General features: G+C 45.6%; 1 protein-coding gene across 2 annotated transcripts in view; it reads left to right on the top strand.

The window, feature by feature from the left end:
• Positions 1-20,321, top strand: part of COL4A2 (collagen type IV alpha 2 chain) — a 191,096-nt gene that overhangs the window by 37,922 nt on the left and 132,853 nt on the right. For both annotated transcript variants that reach the window (XM_063102491.1, XM_063102490.1), the window contains exon 4: positions 9,013-9,093. In XM_063102491.1, coding sequence (XP_062958561.1) covers positions 9,013-9,093 — 81 coding nt within the window. The remainder of the gene's footprint in view (positions 1-9,012; positions 9,094-20,321) is intronic.

Genomic DNA, 20,321 nt, shown 5'->3' with positions numbered 1-20,321 from the left:
CCTAGCCCTGGGCGTGGTGCTTCTGTGGAAGCATTGGCTCATAGTGCTCTGGCTGGCTTCAGCTCTCATTGCTGTGTCTGGAGCTCCACGCCAGGGAGCCTGGCCTGTGGCCTTATGCTAATGACCCCTTAGACGTGGGAGGCACAGGAGACTCCATGAAGCCTGTTACTGAACACTCACGGCAGACCTGTGCGTTGTGTGCAGAGGAGTCTGTGGCTCAGAAAGCCTGGGCCATCTCTCTGCCTGAATGCTGCCCTTTGTCCTGGCCCTCTGCCATGTTACCCACCCTCCTGGCCTGCTCCACATTCCCACTATCCAACTTTACCTACTCCCGACAGCTCTGCCCCAGGTACTAGCCTGCTGCTCTTCATCCTCATCTTCAACGACTCGTTCAGGCTGTCATTTGGCCTTCTTTAAATATCATAAGGATGCACAACATCACTGGGAAGTGTTCTGGCCCTGCCCTTTGACCTCCCATTCTCTCTATGCCTGCCAGCAGCCCTCCCCATCTTGACTTTTCTTTCGGAGCCACCCCTGCCCATCAGCACCCAACCCCCAGCACTAAAGCCTGGCCGTCACAAGTGGTCTTGTCAATAGCAAATTCCATTGGGAAAACACCCCTAGACTTTGCGCTGCCAAAGAAGAAATAGTAGATGGCCGAGTTGGCTCGTCATTGCTCGTTAAAATGTACAGGTCTAGAATCATGTGACTCTTTCCTGATGACTCAAGGGGGACATGGAACATAATGCCTCCTGGTCATGTCTGCTGCTATGGGGACCCAGTGGGAGGAACGACATCATTCCACAGGTCCTCACCCGACAGAAGTAAACAAGCTCTTACAGCACATGAAGCCTGTTGTCCTAAAGCATTCCGTCAGCCCGTCATCTCCTGTTCAAGCTACTGTCATTTCTCACTGGTTGTATTACTCTGTTTTTGAGTTGATATAGCAGAACACCTGAGACTGTGTAATTTATAAAGAACAGAGTTTTATTTGGCTTAGGATTCTGGGACAGCTGCACCTGGTGCGGGCCTCAGGCTGCTTCTACTCATGGCGGAAAGTGGAAGGCAGCCGGCGGGTACAAGCAGATCACATGGCGAGAGGAAGCAAGAGAGAGAGAGAGAGAGGGTGCCAGGCTCTTTTAAACAACCAGCTCTTGAAGAAACTAATAGAGCAAGATCTCACTCAGGACCCCTCCTCCCCCAGGGAGAGCATTAATCCAGTCATGAGGGATCTGCCTCCATGACTCAAACAGCTCCCAGCACTGCCACACTGGGGATGACACGTCCAAACTCTATCCCCGCACAGTGACACAGGGAGGGAATACAGCAGCCCTTCCTCCTTCCCTCCCGGAATCTCCCGGCTCCACAAGGGCAGGCCGGGACTCAGTCATCATGGTGCGGGAGCAACTGGCACTCAGTAAAAGTCCATTGGAGTTATTCATTTTAAGTGAGTGAGCACTTCTATCCATCAGTTGTTTCATTGTTTCTAGCTGGTGACAATCTCAAGACAGTTCTAGAATGGATGCATTTATTCTGGGCACCCTTGAAATGCTGTTAAACACAGGAAACTGAACTGGCCAGCTCCACCGGCTTGCGGGAGAGGCTCTGCTGCGTGTGCTGCAGCGGTGGTCGCACTTCCTCCCCCATAGGCCTGCTCTTCCTAATACCATGCTGGAATTATTTCCTTAATTTCTAAAGCTGCATGTGCGGAAATGGCTTATATTTCCTGTTTTGATAAACTAATAGAATTTTACTGGGAACCTTGTTCCCAAGTTGGCTTTCTTCTTTGTTGGCCTCTTTTTAGAATAAAAGGATAATTCCAAAAAGCCCAGCTTGACTGGACTTGTGACAAAGACAAGACTTGTATAGATTTTTTTGCCTTAAAATATGAAAGAATACTTTTTAACCATAAGAAATATTTACCTTTTATGTCACTTAGAATGGGTTATTCAATATTCCTCTGTAGAGGAAGTTTGGGTTAGATGCTGGGGGCAATCCAGTGGTAAAAAATCTGTAAATTCCCTTCAGAGAATTGCTCTTTTTGGCTGGAGGTATATTGGCTTAAAAAGACTTCCTTGGACAAGACATTTTTTGGAACTTGTGGAGGACAAAATATTCTTTGTTTTAGGACAGATGCGTTTTGTTCTTGCATCTTCATATAAATTTGATTAATACTCATTTTTTTATGTGCACGTGGAGAGCAATGGCCAGCATTTTTTTATTCGTATACATTGTATCAACTCTAAAGGATCCTCACATCTGCAGAAAGCTGGTGCATTTGCATGGGTTTGTTTCCTTAATCAACATGGATGATTTGCACTGGTAGCTAGAGAAATAGTCTTAAAGAGTCTACATCTTTTATGTGTTTTCTTTTCTGGCATCTAAGTTGTTATTTAAATCTGTTTTTAAGTGTCCTAAATCTAAGTACGAATCTGCCATTGGGAGGAGTGACATTGTGCAGTTTTCTTGACATTTTGAAATCAGGCCATCCCTCAGGTACCTGCAGAGGAGCGCACCATCATCACTGGGTAGCGAAGGGAAGACTTTTGCTCTCTGCCTGCCTGATGGCGTATGATCCCCACTGAAGGCAACCTGATCCACGCTTCTGCTGCCACTGGGCTGCTCAAGTACGAGGCAGGGCCAGCAACCTGTGGGACCGGATGTTCTCTTAATCCTGCAGCTGCTGCCATTGACCTCCGTCACTTTACTGAATCCATTTATAAATGGCAGGGCGAAGTCTCTGCTGGCAGCAGAGAGCCTGTAACTCAAGACAAGAAATTCTCCACTTGAACCCAACAGCAGCCTGGTTCAGGAAGCTAGAACCTGGTTTTCCTTGGAAGATTCCATGACTTCTCTTCTCCCAGAGACAAAAGATTCATTAAGGAATCTAGATCACACGTCATGTGTAATTCGAATGTGTCTAGGATAAATGCCCATGCAAAGAGATGGATTTTTCAAATCTTCCTAAATGTAATGATGCCAAGATTCAGATAAGACTCCAAGGAAAAGAATTCCCATATAAAAAGTCAACCTAGAAATCTCTCGCCCAAAGCTTTCCACTTTGCACCTGGAAAAAAATGTCTGTTGCATTCCAGTTGAGTAGGATATGATCTGAGGTTTCCAGAAAAGACATCATATGCATTTACATTGCCAGTTGGCTCTCAAGCAATCCAGGTCATTTCCAATTCTTGCCATTTCTAATTAGCACCAGTGCAGGGTAGGAGAAAAGTCAGCAAAAAAAGAAGAGCCCTGGAAGGGTGTTTCAAATAAGGAAAAGAGAACTAAAACTGTGTGGCACTTTGATGGATTAGGACTTCAGCAGCTGCAGCCCGGGTGCCCAGAGCCACCCTAAATGCACCGCAGGCAGCAGGGCCACAGGGAGAGAAAAGGGTGGGCACTTTTCTGAGACCAACAGGCCTGGGATCCACTTTGGTCACTGAACACGCTGAACCTGTAAGAAATGCCCCTGTCTGCTCCCCCTCAGGTGATGGCTCGTGGTTTGGTTTTCTCAGTGTGCTGGGCAACCATCTAGTGCACAAACGTCAGAGGCACACGTGGAAATCCTGTTAGAAAGTGGGTTCTGATCCGTAAGTCTGGGTGGGGCCTGCATTCCTAGCTAGCTCCAAGGGCGTGCACGTGCTGCCGGTCCACACAACACACCTGGCGTAGCAGGGTCTAGCTGGAGAACAGCAGCACTTCAGACAAATCGATCTCCTCCTGGACTGTGTGTGTAAGCCCCTGCCGCTGACCAAGACCCCTCCTGCCCTCCCTCCTCTCGCATTTCATTTGCGTCCTACTTGCAGGTAACCCCCTGGTGCTCTGTCCACGTCCCCGCCTGCCGGGCACTGTCCTGCATGCTCTCTCGCGTCTCCGCCCGGCGCCCTCTCATCCTTTGCTGCTGGAGACTCTGCTCTACTCCTCCCTTGCCAACGCGGGTTTTGTTCCTGTAAATTGTTCAAGACTCACCCACCCTTCCTCCCTTCCCTGCAGTTCAGCAACGTTGCAGTCTCCTGCCCTCTTTATGTTTAAGCTGCTATGAGCTCTGTCTTATTTCCCAAAACTTATAATTCACATTTATTTTTCAGAACTACTGCTATTGGTCCCACAACACTAAAGATGTCAAAAACTTAAAATAATCTAAATTAGTGCCTGCTTCCCTTTGTCTGTGATGCCTCTCTCAGCCTCCTTAATTCCTCCGCCCATCCTGGAAGGAGCAGAGGAGTTGAATGGAGCCTGTAGGGTATTCTCTGTGTGGTGCAGTTGAAGGAGAGTGTGGCCTATATATAGCACCTAGCACCCCCGGGTGAGTGCTTTCTGGGTGAACATGAGGATGTAAGATTCAAGCATGCACCATGGGATGGGACCTCCGTGGCTTTTGCAAGTCTTCAGTGTGATTGGTCCCATTGGGCCATGAGTCCTTTATTGCCTTGGGATAAAGGACATCAGTACAGTGCAGGAGTCTAGCCAGCTCGGTTGGATAGATGCAGTGTGGTCCACGCGATGGGGAACTTTCCTCTCCTGGAGGACGGACTCTAGGAGCCCGTGGGCCCCGAAACTCCATCTCTGCCTTAAATGCACAGGTGGTGAGGCCTGGCCAGGCACACCCGTAGGGGGCCTCAGTGAGAGCAAGAACACTGCCCTATACGATTGCTGCCGTTAGGAATTCAGACTTGAAATGAGAAATTAATGGAGGATTTCATCGATGTCTCTTTTTTAACCTGTGATTCTTTAGAAAGAGAAATGTAAAATGCTTGGAGAGACCTCTAAAGAATTCTGTAGAGAACATTGAAGCAAACCAGACATGGGAGGCAGCGTGACCTCCCGAGACCCTGCAGTCACAAGTGTGGGCCAGGGCTAGCTTTCGTCATTGAGGGCGGTGAGCACACTCCGGAGGTGGGTGTAGGGTGGGAGGAAATTCGTCATTTTATGGGGTTGACAAGAGGTAAAATTGTGGCTCGTCTTTGAGTTGCATTGAGCTCTAAAATTGAGGGATGGACTCGAGGGGTCAGGGCACCACAGGGGTGGGTGGGAGGCTTCTGTGTCATCCTGTGTGGAGGGAAGCTGGGACACAGACATAGGACCCCACATAGCAGTCCCACAGTCCTCAACCCAGTTCCTCAGGAAGGTATTCGTGTCTTGAGAATGTTCCAGAGCCCCGTATCTTGTCAGGGAATGCTGAGGCTTAGGCTAGAGGCTTGTTTGGTTTTTAGGAGACAGTCTGGAGCACATACTCTACCCTAATAAGTAAATATTCTGTTCATCTGGAGACTTGACATTCCAGAGTGTGGCACTTAGAGCTCTTGTAGACACTGGAATTCATAAGAGTCCCCCTAAAGGACAGGTAAGATGCTGGTGAGAACACAGACACACACAGACACACACACACACACACACACACACACACACACACACACACACACACACACACAACACACACACGCACGCACACAGGCTCATCTGGAATGGTTTGTAAGGGGGAGGGCTGCCTCTCAATGGCATGTTCCTCACTGCACGAGACAGGATATCTGAGCCATTGGCACATGGTCGAAATGTGCTGAGACTGAGAGACATCCCAGTTAGCCTACAGTCCTGGTTCCAGAAGCAAGAAAGCACTGTTCAATTTTGAGGACGTTACAAAGAACTCATTTCTGTAACTAAATACAGTGAATATCCTAAACTTAGGGATATATGGAGTCTGTTATATCAATTTGAAACCATTAAAATCATTTCAGGGATTTGACAAATGGCTCTAAAATCAAAATTAAAAATAGCATGGAAACCAGCATATGGAGAATATGAGCTTGTGCTTTATCCTTTAGATTGAGGGGTCCCTGTACTCTTTCCAAACTACTGATGAATGAATTATTGGGTGAACTAGGGACATCTGCCAAGGCACCTATTCATGTCATATGTAATAAAAAGTATGAAAGTGATGGCCCATCTAGACTTGTCCCTTTGGTGCTATGAGTAATCCATAAAATCTGTGGCTTAGGGTGGAGCTAGAGTTCTAGAAATCACATATTCAAAACCATGGTATTTATGAGCCCTTTGTAGAGGGACATTGAAGCCATAAAAAAGTGGCAGATACCTAGGACCATTCTCTGAGGATGTGAAAGGATTTTACATATGTGTACTTTTACACTGTGGAACTCAAGCTGTGTTGTTATCTCACTCAGGGCAAAAAGATAACGAAAAAGATTTTAAAGGCCTTCAAAGTATTGGTTTCTGTAAGAGGTTTGAGACTTTCAGACTTTTTGGAATTCTTCAAAGGAGTGTCAGATGCATCAGATACGAGATTAGATAAAGAACTGCAATAGGAAGAAAAAAAACTGTGGAACTCTCAAGTGAGACCTGTCTAGTGGAAAGTGTCAGCTAAGGAGGGAACCGTACCGTCCACCCAGGAAGAGTGCTGAGTGACCGCTGAGGTCTGAGGCAAACCCTGGCCAGTCGGTTCTGCGTCACAAGTCTGCTCATCCTGCCTGTGCACCGTGAGCTGCAGAGGTGGCCGTGGGTGACCACCTGCATTTCCACGTGAATATTCAGTGTCGTGCTGGGAACAGAGACGATTCTGGCAGATGTGCTGTCACAAAAGACTTGCAGAGGGAGGCCCCAGGTGATGGTCCTCTTCAGTCATTGACATTTAGCTCAGAAAAGAATTAAAAGGCTGTGCTAAGATGCAGTTTTGTTTAAAATTGGAAAGGGTTCTGTCGCCTGGTGATTATTGCTTGCGCAGTTAGGTTTGGCTCAGCGAACACCAGAAGCTAACCATGTCCAGGGTCCTTTAAGTGTGACTGCCTGCCGGGCGGGCTCCCTGGGCGGCTGCAGAGTGTGGCTGAGACTGGCTGAGGGTGAAGAGCCAGACTGGGATTCTGCTGTGAACAGCTGCACTGGCCCTCCTGTGAGGGAGGGCTGCACTGGCTCACCTGTGGGGGGGAGGGCCAACTGGCTCACCTGAGTGGGGGAGGACTGCACTGGCTCACCTGGGTGGGGGAGGGCTGCACTAGCTCACTTGTGGGGGGGAGGGCTGCACTAGCTCACCTGGGTGGGGGAGGGCTGCACTAGCTCACCTGTGGGGGGGAGGGCTGCACTGGCTCACCTGGGTGGGGGAGGGCTGCACTAGCTCACCTGGGTGGGGGAGGACTGCACTGGCTCACCTGGGTGGGGGAGGGCTGCACTGGCTCACCTGGGTGGGGGAGGGCTGCACTAGCTCACTTGTGTGGGGGAGGGCTGCACTAGCTCACCTGTGGGGGGGGCTGCACTGGCTTACCTGGGTGGGGGAGGACTGCACTGGATCACCTGGGTGGGGGAGGGCTGCACTAGCTCACCTGGGTGGGGAAGGGCTGCACTAGCTCACCTGTGTGGGAGAGGGCTGCACTAGCTCACTTGGGTGGGGAAGGGCTTCACTAGCTCACCTGTGGGGGGGGCTGCACTGGCTCACCTGGGTGGGGGAGGACTGCACTGGCTTACCTGGGTGGGGGAGGGCTGCACTAGCTCACCTGGGTGGGGAAGGGCTGCACTAGCTCACCTGTGTGGGAGAGGGCTGCACTAGCTCACTTGGGTGGGGAAGGGCTTCACTAGCTCACCTGTGGGGGGGGCTGCACTGGCTCACCTGGGTGTGGGAGGGCTGCACTGGCTCACGGGGGGGAGGGCTGCACTAGCTCACCTGTGGGAGGGGGCTGCACTAGCTCACCTGTGGGGGAGAGGGCTGCACTAGCTCACCTGTGGGGGAGAGGGCTGCACTAGCTCACCTGTGGGGGAGAGGGCTGCACTAACTCACCTGTGGGGGGGAGGGCTGCACTGGCTCACTTGTGGGGAGGAGGGCTGCACAAGCTCACCTGGGGCACCAGGGCTAAAGCTTGGCTGATCAGAAATGAGAGAAAAGAGGGTCACTCTGCTCATCATTTCCTACAAGACAGTGCTGTGAAGACAGCCTGAGGGAATAGCAAAGGAGCTTCTCCACATAGTCTTGTCTCCAAGTCCATCTTTTATCTGACTGTTGAGATCAAGGGTGAGAAACACCTTTGAGAACTCCCTCAATTTTCCACCAAACTCATTTAAGAGTCATGTCTCTGTCTCTGATGAAAGATTCAATTATGCTACCCCACTGACTAAATAAATACATTGGAAAACCTCCTCCCCCCAAGTTCTCCCCCTCACTACAAATGAGCATGTCCCGTGGAGTGAACGGGAGAGGAAGTGGGCTTGCCTTTGCAGGTGCTGCACAGGTGAGGTGACGTCCGTGAGGGTCTGTCATCCTGTCAGGTGCTTTTGCAAGTCCCCCCTGCTCACACAGGACTGCCCCCCCCCCTTTTAATTCGCTGTGATCAGGGCTACAGGGTGGGGGCCTGATGTTGCCCTGCTGAGTGCAGCTCAGCCACTGTCCTTCCCACCACTCTCCCTCCGTCCTCCTGCACCCATGCACCTGACACATCTTCTCCAGGACACATCATTCTCTAGGCAGAATGAGAGCTGCTTGTTCATCCACACCTCAGCCCTTGACGCGTGGTGTGACAGCAAGCAAGCACACTTGCGGTCTCCTCGCCTCACGTGGACTCTCTGGATTCAGGGAATATTCTGCTCGACTTTCGAGCCCCAGGACCCAGCTCAGCACCTGATACTTAGTAGGCACTTTCAGAAGGCTTACTGACCATAGAATGCACAACACCGAGTGAACCTCGTGTCAACTCTGAGCTTTGGGGGACAATGACGTGTCAGTGTGCGCTCATTGAGGGTACCAGGCATACCACTCTAGTGCCCGATGTTGGTGGGGGGAAAGGCTGTGCACGTTCAGGGACAGGGGCTGTATGGGAACTCTCTGTGCTTTTTACTCACTTTTGCTGTGAACCCCAAACTGCTCTAAAAATTAAAGTCTGTTTTTTTAAAGGCTTACTGAAGGATTTGAATGAATCGTTCATTGTTAGAGTTGGACTCTCAGCAGATGATATTATGATTCATGTCGTAGTTGACAATGTTTAGGTAACTTTTTCTTTGCTCTGCACCTTATTTCCACAGGGTGTGAAGAAGTTAGATGTGCCCTGTGGAGGGAGAGACTGCAGTGGGGGCTGCCAGTGCTACCCTGAGAAAGGAGGTCGCGTAAGTCACTGCATTGCAATAAATATTATCTTCCTTATACTTCCATTTGAGCTGAAAGTGCCTGAAACTGCCTAAGTCAATTGCATAGTTTGCTAAGAAATTAATACAGATATATTCTCTTCCACTGGAACAGTCACATAATGCAAAATTGGGTCAATTTATATCATGTTTCTAATAAATTGGGAGCGATGTCAATTTTTGTAAACATCTTTTCTCTTTGTATTGTTATAAATATGTGTATGTATAGATATGTATATATAATTCAACTATGGTTTATACTTATGCATAAACACATTTTATAAAAGTATTATATAAAGAATAGCATAGTTGTATGTATACTGCAGCGTAGGTATACATGATAAAGAACACGGCAACTGTACTGTTAATAATAATTCTAATTTTTAACGTTACTCTACTCGTTCTCTGAACGTCTTTCACGTAGTTCTGTTTCATAGATGAGTAAGAGAAAAAAGGCGACCCCAAATTATCACCATAACACTTGTCAGGATTTGACATATTGACCTGATATTGGATTTAATATGTTCAAAGTGATTGGTCTCTCATTCCATTGCCTTTAAAACTGTTTAAGCTTTGGCGTTACTTATTTTTAAAAAGATGTTATTTGTATTTGTGTGTATCAGCCCATTCTTCGTGTGTGTGGAGGTGTGGGGAAGCGGGCTCTTGTGTCTCTGCTCCTTGGACTCATGCGGCACCCTCTAGGACCCATGCTTGCCTGCACCTTTGTTTGGCAAACGCCAGGTTGTCAGAGGCAGTTGGAAATTCCTGCCCTCATTGCCCTGGAGCTGCTGGAATTGGATGTTGCAACAGTCCTTGGGTGCCCCAAATGCGTCCCACCCAGTCGAAAATCCTGCAGTCAGTTTTTAGAGTTTGCATCTCTATTCCTACCCACTAGGAAGAACACACCCCTTGCCAGAGCTTGGCCTCTGTGGCTGGGGTAAGATACCATTGCATTCTCTCCTAACAGAGTCCCTCCACAAAATCAAGTAGGTGAAATTTGTGATAGGGAACCTTTTTATGAATTTGGTGGTCTAATTGCTAACCTAAGACTGATCATTATCAGTGGCAAAGATCACAACTGAGGAGGCTGCCTGCCACCAGATCAACACTTCCATCTCCACACGCTGTGTTCACCCTGAGCTGACATTCTCAAAGCAGTTATCTTTTGTTTTAGCAAAGCGTTTCTCTGCTTGGAGTGGAGACTTCAGGCTTTAGGAACTGCTAGTTAAGATCTTTTATCCTCATTTAACAAAAATAAGTATTTTTAAATATCTCAAAGCCATTGCATGAGATTTAAAATTCTCCTGGGTGCCTTGCGATGGATTTTTTTCAGCAAGGCTTCCACAGCAGCGATGAAAGTGTCTGGATGCAGTCTCCACCCCTGGGCGCTTGGCCGGCTCAGCCTTATATGGACATACGCAGATAAATCAGTGGTGTACAAATATCTGCAAGACTGGCCTGTGTCGGATAGAGCTAGACTCTAGCATGACTCTGCATTCTTCTCCACGTAATCAGCCAAACAGAACCCAGACAGACGGGGTAGAAGGTACTGCGTCTGAGCTTTTTCATTCTCTATTATTATTTAAGGCAGAACCAATGTATTAAAATTTTCCACAATGCCCATAGGAGAATTTCATTCTTCACTAAAGATAGCTAATTCTGATTATTTCAACATATATGTCATCTGCATAGCAGTGTACTATTATATTATGCCAAAGATCTTTTCAAAGAGGTTGTGAAGAGGGAGATATCTAAGGGTTCCTCGGTCTCTCTAATTTATTAAATTTACAGTAGAGGCATTGAGAACTTTTTATCCCCCAGTGTCTCTAATTAAGGAAACACCTTGAATCTGTTTCTATATGTTGCCAAGGAAGTGAAGAATTGACACCTGCTGGTTAATTTGATTAACATGAGTAACCCAAAACTCAGTGTGGGCTTGCCTTTCCTCTAATTATTCACACGGGTTATCAACACTGATCGAATTAACTTGAGATTTGGCAGTTGTCTGAGTGGTTTGTACAAGAGATAGAGCCAAATGATTCCCCATTTTGGGGGCTGGACTGCAGGACTGACTGTGTATCTGTGGACTTGGCATTGCTAAGTCGCCTGTGTGGGGGCTGGACTGCAGGACTGACTGTGTATCTGTGGACTTGGCATTGCTAAGTTGCCCATGTGGGGGCTGGACTGCAGGACTGACTGTGTATCTGTAGACTTGGCATTGCTAAGTTGCCTGCAATTCTCTTTGCACTGCGTGGTGGGTGACAGCGTCACTGCACATGGACTGAGACCCATTCTGCAGTGGGGCCACACAGATCCAATCACTGGGTTGTCATCACAGCCCACACATGAGGTGTGCCATTGAACAATGATCAATAAGATGATAGAAATGGCTGGTGGTCTATAAAAGGTAGGACAAAAACCAGTGTGGATGGAGAAATGATACCATGAACGCTTTTCTACAGGGTATATTACTGAAGATATTTACTGTTAGGACAATTTCCTACACTTCATTAAAACATTTAAGATATAGTATCTATTTCAATCCTACAAACCTGGTGTTTATGGCTTAAATATTTCTCAATTAGCAGATTTACTCAAATATGTTTCTGCAGAAAGCCGGACTGTTCCTGCCCTACCTTTGGATTGATAGTATTTTTTAATGTAGTACATAAAAATAGCGGTTGGCCAGAGTCTGCTGTTGAGAGAGCTGCGTGCGTAATTTGTTCTTTCCCACAGCCTCCCCTGGGGTCCTTGGCTGTAGATTTTCCCTGCAGTGCTACTGCAGCAGCCATGAAAATGCCTGCCTGAGCCTCTCCACGCCCCAGCACTTGGCTAACAGCCTTATATGGACATGGTACCCCAGTTAATTTGTCCATCACCATGGGGACAGCCAACATCAGAAACCATGTATTACTGGACAACTTTTGGACTCGGCAGTAATCACAAATGAACTAGGCGTTCCAATTCCCAATGAATTCTCCCATTACCAAATGAATGATGCCCCATTCTCCCCGCTTAGGTAGTGAGCTGCGGGCTCTTGGAGCAGGGAGAGAACTGTTTCTGCCAGGCAGAGCCACCCACTGCACAGATAACTCCCACCAGCCACAGAGCTGGGCTGTGGAGGGGGGGGACTGGGGCCCAGACCTCGGGACTGTCCTCGCCCCTTGGTTGGAGCTGGGAGGTGCTGAAGCTGATCTAGCCCATGTCCTGCGTGAGTCTCACACCCAGATGGTGGCAGAGTCCAGAACAAAACTCAAGTTTGGGGACTTTGGGATACTTTCTTTTTCCAGTACAATCACCTTGTGTGTGTGCATTCCTCTTCCATGTGTTGCCTGTATGATGCTCCGGGGGTGGAAGAGAGCACACAGGTGGGGATGCAAAGAGGTTTTACTTTCAAGCGTTATGACACCCTGGCTAATCCTCTAACTACTTCTTCCGTTGTTTAGTGAATTAAAAAATAAATAAGTAAATAACTTTAACAGATGATTTAAGACTTTACTGTTTGAGACTCTATTTCAAATAATCTCTGTTCAGTATATTGGAGAAATTATAGATTGTAAATCCTAATTCGCCAATGCCACACAGAGTGACGTGCCAAAGGACACCAACAATCTATCTTCTCAGCGTCCCTCACCCTGAATAAATACCATGCAGTCGTCAATGCTAGACAAAGCCACCAGCCTCCTATCTTTTCCCGTCTTCTTCTTTCTTTCTTTACATGTGCAGATGGAAAGCATCAGCATGAATTTCTGTTGCAGAACTTCTGTTAGAGCAGAGTTACTACCACCGTATGACATAAAGATCAATAGCACAGAAAGCAACACAGACGACGGGAAGGCATCGGATCCAAACATAAAGATAACTTTGCCTCTTTGCTCATTAACTCACCTAAAAGGTTGTAAAAGTCTCAGAGTTTTCTGAGTGTGGTCTATTTTAGTTCTATTTCATTTACTCAGCCAGGTTCCTGTTCAGGTTATAGTTTTTGACCATAAACTCTGATCAGATGAGTTATTTTGACTTTTTCAGGACATCAACCTTCACAGGGCACTTTTTTTTCTAAGGCGATTGTATATTCAAAAAGTAGCAAATGCAAAGACAGATCATATAAGCCAAAAATGTTGGGAATTAGTGAGATGGTCAAATGGCCCTGTCGAACTACAGTGGGAAAAAAGAGAAACCACAACTTTGAACAATACCCAGAGCCCTATCGTCAGCACCTGAACGAGTGAACTGGAATCCCCCACATCACTCAGTATCCGTCCCGTCCACCTCCCAGAGCTCCCTCCTTGGGCCTGTCAGCACTCACCACAAAAACTGGAGACTGAACTTCCGGAAGGTTACGACTGACAAGCGTTAGCAATGGCTGAGTGCTTAGGACGACAAGTTGTGTTTAGCTGCTGCATTTTTCCATGTAGCTAAGAATTTCCCACAGTCTATGCATCCCCGGACTTGGGTCACATTGTGAGCAAATAATTTTTAACCTCAAAGGATTTCTTAAATTCAACAAAATAAATCAAAATGAAAGAAACCAGAGAGAAACTTAGCAAGCCGGAAGCAGAGGAGAGAGAACAGAGAGGTCCTGGAAGTGTATGAAGAAGGATGAACGGGATGAAGGGAAATTGACTGTCTTTGACTCCTGCTGCCAGCTCAGAGGGGCAGCTATCATGAGAGGAAGAAATCCCCCTAGCCTCAGGGACAGGGAGCAGAGGGTATCCAGAGCAGCTGGGAGTCACAAGCGATTGGCAAGATCTCTCTCGGGTGAGCTGTGGTCTTGCTCATAGTATCTTCTGTGTGTTGCCAATCACAAACCTTACCCTGATGTGCATATATCCGGGATTTAAAAATAAAAGTGAATTTTCTCTTTAAAATGACTCAATATAAATCTGAAAACAGTTGCCCACCATGGTGCCGTGGAGATCAGTGGAGCTCAGAATGTGTAGCCTGCATGTCAGCCACAGTTTCCATTTGCTTCCATAATCAATGCTGCCATCTGTCTTAGTTATTTAAAGATATTTGCAAGTATAGAATAAAACTATCAGTGCTGGTATGACAGGCTCTTTTCAAACCAACAGCTATCTTTCCAGGCAGACACTTTTTAATGGTCTGCTCAGCATACTTAATGGAATTCAGCTCTAATATTTCATACACAGCCACAGCCCAGAAAGGGCAAAGAACTATTCAGAAATAGCAGAAACACTGCCTGACTTCCAGTCTTTTATAACCCATGTTGACACATGGCTTTCCTCTACTTTCAAAATCATGTGGTTATGTTTAGTATGACTTTGGAGCAAAGGTGGTCTGGCTCACGCATTGTCACAGTGGCTGCAGCAACTTGGTTACTTGATTACTTTCTGTGGAGAAGAATAGCACTGAAGCAGGTTTGAACGATGGCCACCCAAGCTATAAATCATGTACAGGGATGGGTTTTTTAAGTGAAATTTTCCTTCGTATCTGCCATCATAAGAACCCTCGCTTCCTTTTAGCAATGTAATTTTAAGTTCCTTTAACACTCAGATGTGTGTTTTATACCAGCTACATGCAAGGCACTTGTCTAAGAGAAGGGGGTACATGAATGACCCAGTGCAGGATGCCCTGAACTGCTGTGGCAGAGGCCCTGAGGCAAGGGAGTGCTCAGTGTGTTCAAGGGACCCTGAGATGGCCAGGGTGACTGTGGCAGTGCAGGGAGGAGAGTACGGAGGGAGACGAGCTAGGGAGAGAAGGTGAGTGAGCGAAAGGATGTGCAAGGCTCAGGGAGGCTGCGTGACTGAGTGAGGTGAGAAGCCACTGACGAGACTCATTTAAAGAAATTATGTAAGTTACCCAAGGTCATGGAGCCCTGTGGGGAGGCTGGCTGAGGTTCTCATTTTGGTGATCCATTCAACTGTCTAGCTCTAGTCAAAAAAAATGCCATGAGAGACCTGAAACGTGGTCCCTAACACAGACAGTCGGTTACCCGTAGCCATAGTTGGCTACTAAGATTTAAAAACAATATTTATTCATTCAACAAATATTCACTGCACATCTATCATGTGTCAGGCACCATCTAGGCACCAGGAATGTGGAAGTAGACAAAGCAGTCAATAGCCCTAATCTTTTGGAGCTCATATTCTAGCAGCCTGCTCCTCAAAAGAGTTTTCTCCAAAGATGTTCTGTGTCTGCACTGTTCATAGTGGCTGTTTGAGTACTTGAAATGTGGCTAGTGAACGGATAAAGTGAATTTTAAATTTTATTTTATCTTAATTAATTAAAATTCAAGTGAAATAGCCACATGTGTCTATGGCTACCATACTAAACAGCATAATTCTACTGAGTGTAGGAGGTGGGGCAGAGGGAGGATCCAGGGAGAGTGGGCGAGACACAAAGCTCATAGTAAATGTACAGGAATACTGTAGATATAAATCCTAGATGAAGCTAAAGCACAGCACAGAGTCAAGGTGTCATGAAAGCAAGACCAAGATTTGTAATCTGTTGCGCTTATATCTTTACCAAGGAAATGTCACCTTGAAAGTCAGTAGACTCAAGAGGACAGCCCATTGGAAATGGTCTGTGCACAGAATGTATTGATCAGCCAGTGAGGAAAATTCTCTTAACAGATTCATCTCCTGACCCTCAGCCTTACCCCTCTGCCTCTTGGGGAATTGTATTTTTTGCTTTTCCAAATGAGCTCTGATCAGGACCCTGCTCCCATTCTGAAAACTTGTCCAGTTGCTTCAGTCTGATGACCTTTGCTGAGTGGACCTGGAGCTTCAGAACATAGTGTGACTGCTCTTTTCTTTCCAACAAGATTTAAGCAAGCATTTTCTTAAAGCAAGACTTTTAATAAACTGCTATAGAAATGAGTGAATGATGCGGCTGGGGAAGAGAGAAACAGTTACAGAATCTCTCCCCCCTCCCCCACTCCCCATCCCACTCCAATATGGTATGTATTTAATGTCCCAAGGACCTTTATAATACTGTTCAGGATTTGGTAGAAAATGGGCCAAGCTGGAGTTCATCCAAAAGGAAAAATAACATTATTAAAATCCTAAAAAGACATAATTTTAATCCCACCTCACTGAATGGACTCAAAGAACATCATTATAGTCAGCGCTCAGGGAAAAAAGTTATTTTCATTACCTTTGAAATCATCATTTCCTTTATCCGAAACATGATAAATGTTACTCTGAATTCTGCTGTTTCCCAATAGTGAAAAAATACATTATTAAATAATCGGTATCATGAAGGTCACTGGTGAGCATGAGCCCAGTGGCTGTGGCCTAGCATTTATCACCTCCCCAGAAATTGCCGGTGCCACACAGCTGCTCGTGGGAACAGCTAAGCAGGTTTTTCGTTACGTGCCGTAGTGAGCAGAGAACACATTTACAACAGACATAGTGTATTTTCAGTGATTAACGATGAAGCACTGACACATTTGGATGTCTTGGTACCTGAGGGCAGAGGAAGAATTTAAAATGTTTTCATATTTTATTTATCCATTTCTCCTTCTCATGAACACTATACACACAAACACACCCAAAAAATGCTTTGGCAGCCTATGCCACATTCCTTCATAATGAAAAAATTAAACTTCTTTCTTGATTCCAGACATTACTAATGAAAGGTGATTACTTCAGAGCCTCAAAACACTGGAAATCTTCAGTGAATGTGTCTGTTACCCTAGAAGGACAGGGGAGACCCCACTCTCTCCCTGAACCACACACCATGTTTTCCCTTCTGACTTCACATCCAAACAAGCTAAGCATAGCGTAGGCATGTTCAGAGCTCGGTCAGAGGAGGCAACAAAGTCAGAGAAAAATGAACCCTTTCTTTTCTCCCAGCCAGTCAGATGCTTTTTGAAAAGCAGCATAGAAAACAGGGACATTAGTGCAAGTGTGGTGTTTGCAGAAGTACAGCAGTGACCCAGTGAGGCCACAGCAGGCTGGGGTGGCTGCAGAAGGACGGTCCAAGGATTCAGGTGCTGCACTCAGCCAGCAGAACCTCAGGGAGACAGGCATTCACACCGGCCACCGTCACCGAGAATGGGGGCAAAATTGTAAACTGGACTCCAGTCTCAAGTTGGCAGCTCTGGGGAAATGTCCTCCCTTTCATGACTTCAAAAAAAAAAAAAAAAGTATGTTGGTTCAAACCCAGCACAATGATAATAATAACTATTTCATATATTGATTGAAAACCTCACGCAGACTCCACGAGAGTGTTGATAAACGGGGTAAGAGGAATTTACAGCTCTACTGTTCTTGTAAACCAAACTGGAACTCTGGTTTTAGAGACGCTTTGCTTTCCCACCTCCTGATGAAATGTTTTGACAAGCATAGCATTACAGCATTTCCCGCTCTCTGTTACAGAAGAAATGCCAATCTTCAAAGACCCTTTGTTTGGTTTTATTTACTTCCAGTTCATTCTTAAGTCAACAATTGCAGGATTTCTAAAAAGACCAGACCAGAGCTGTTACCAAACATTATATACTTTCTAAAAGCTACTCTGGAAATAGAAAGGTTTTATCTGAATTTTTCTTCCCTCGCCCACTAGGAAGAATGTCTAAAACCATTAGTCTTCGAATGGAAACTGTATACTTTCAGTCTTCCCAGCACGATGTATCTCAGCGGTCCTTTAGTCTGTGCACTGCCTGTAAGTGGTCTCCCTCTATCAGACTACTTCAATAATAAAGAGAAAACTAATAGATAGTTTTGCAAGATTTTGAAGTTACTTTTTTTTTCTTCTAGAGATGGTAAAATAATAAGCAGGGTAAAAAATGGCAGAAATGGCCAAACCAAGTGATCGTATGCCCATTTTCCTCGCTGAGGGGCCTCTTGAACCCACGCCTTAGATACATGCATATGTGGGTACCCTGGGAAGTAGGAAATTGGGATCATCCCCTCTCTGCCTTATTTTTTCCATCTTTATATTAGAGGGAGCCACCAGCCCTGTCCTTAATCCTCAAGAGTGGAGATGCCACACGCATCATGCGTTGCTGTCATTGGTGTTAGGGTGAACACAAAATGAATTCACTCTTAGCAGCTTGAGGCATTTCAAAATTTTCTTAAGATGCTGGCTGACCTGGGGCCCTGAGCAGCCTTCAGCTCTGAGCCCTCTGGCATCTCACCCAAACTAGTTCATTGTGGTGTAGACAACCAAATCACTGAAGTCATCAGATGTCTGACTCATATGGGAGGCACAAAACAGACCTTCAAAAGGCCACATGTCCCCACTGATTAGAAAGATCAAAATGTCTCTGTCCCTTTCCTCTCTGGATCCAGTCTAGAAGTTTAAATTCTAGAAAAACTATAGCAGCCACAGACCTCCCAGTAACCCAGTACAAGCTCTGCATTGGTGGCTTTTCCTGCTAAGCCACTGTGAGGGCAGTGAATATTCCCATCATAGGAACAAAAGTTTTTATACTCAAAACACCAGTAGGATGGATAATTCCTAAAGGCTTGGAACCAGAAAGAAAGAAAGAAAACAAAACTAAGTGAAATGGAAGTAATAATGCTGGGTGAATAATATCTTTGGCCAAGTGAGTTCTCGGCTACATTGTCAGCGTCAATGTTTTTTATTAAATTGTTGCCTTTGTAAGGCACTATAACCACTCTTCACACTTAAAATCTGTTTTAAATAAAGAAACAGAAGGCATAATGGATTCTTTGGTGAGGTTGGTCTCTCTCTGTAATAAAATTAAAGGGTTGGCATGTTTTAGCTCTGCATGGTAATAATTAGTTTTAAGAACATACACTTTAGGTGGTGATTTTCAAAGTCTTATGAAAATAATGGATATATTTCAAGAGAACCTTAATATCAGGATCGATTTTGCACATTGCACTCATATTCAGCATCTGTCAAAAAAATGACTTTTTGGGATTTGGCAAAAGGAATATTGCCTTAGCCTTTGAGGACGAATGAGTTTATACTGACTTGGAACAAAACTAGCAGAATCCCATGAGCCTCTAGGAAGCAGTGCCCTTTTGTTTAAGTTGCTTTTCCCATTCTCCTCATTTCTAGCTTAGAGAAGTGGCAAATCTCATAGCCAGGTGGCCAGATGTCCCAGCCAGAGAGGGCAAGATTCATCAGTCTTCAACAGATTTTACTCTGCATGCCCACAGTCCTACGCCATGCCATTGCAACTAGAAAGAGAGAGAAGACTGAATAAGAAACCCAGAAAATTCCAGCACAACTCTGAAACAGGAAGCTGGGCTTCCTGCATCAAAGGCCTTGGGGTGAATTCCTCGTCAGTTAATATCTGACATTTTACAAATATTTGCACTCCTTTTCATAGAATGTTAGAATTATTGGTCTAGAACCCTGGTGACTCTTCTCCCCAACACCATATCCAGGAAGGGCATTTGAAACTGATGAATATCCATTCTGTTCTTAGAGGTCTCCAGGGAAGGAATTTAGACAGACTTTCCTGGTACTTAATGGAAAAAAGAAAAAAAAAAAGAATAGATTTTGTAGGCCCAGAATAAAATTCATAAAGAACTCAATTAGTTAAAGGTACAGTTTATTATTGCAAAAGAAAGTAATCTAACTCCTAAAAGCTGAACTAAATAAGTTCTCTTCTTCAAAACATGATTTTTCTTTGAGACTTTCATGTAATATTGAGTCCCACTGAAAAGCTCGAGGCAGTAAGAGTCATTTCGCAGCTCACTTAAAAGCACACCATCGACAGGAAGTAGAGTGAGCACGTCTGAGCCTCTAGGATATTTCTTTCTATTTCCTTATCAGTTTCACATCTTTCTTAGAAGTAATATCTCCTCTAGCCAGTGGTTTTAATGAGCCTGTTTTCAGGGTAAAGAGTGTATTTTGAAAGCAAGAGATGACAGGGGAGTGACACAAGTCTGCTTGTCCCCAAGTGTTGCTTAGGAGCTGAACTGAAAAGGTCTTGCTGTAGAAAGCCAATATTTTCATGAAGCATCCAGACACCATGTAATGAACTTCTACGAGTTGTAGAATAAAGCTATATTACCACCATAAGTGTATTATATTTAAACAGTAGTTTTTTAAATTTCCCATCAACTAAGGGCAAAGCAAAAGGGTTGAATGAAATAACAGCATTAGAATGTTTAATTTGAAATCCAGGTCGGCTGAGACAGTGCAATGAGAGTTACAGAACAGCTTTACTGATGGGTTCTGATGAGCCTCGATCATTGCTAGGCCTTCAAAATCGAATTCCATTAATAGGGAGACTATTCAACACTGTTAACAAATGGATCATGGGA

This window comes from Cynocephalus volans, chromosome 7 (genome assembly GCF_027409185.1).
Source record: "Cynocephalus volans isolate mCynVol1 chromosome 7, mCynVol1.pri, whole genome shotgun sequence".
Classification (NCBI taxonomy): domain Eukaryota; kingdom Metazoa; phylum Chordata; class Mammalia; order Dermoptera; family Cynocephalidae; genus Cynocephalus; species Cynocephalus volans.
This window is presented reverse-complemented; position numbering and strand designations above follow the sequence as displayed.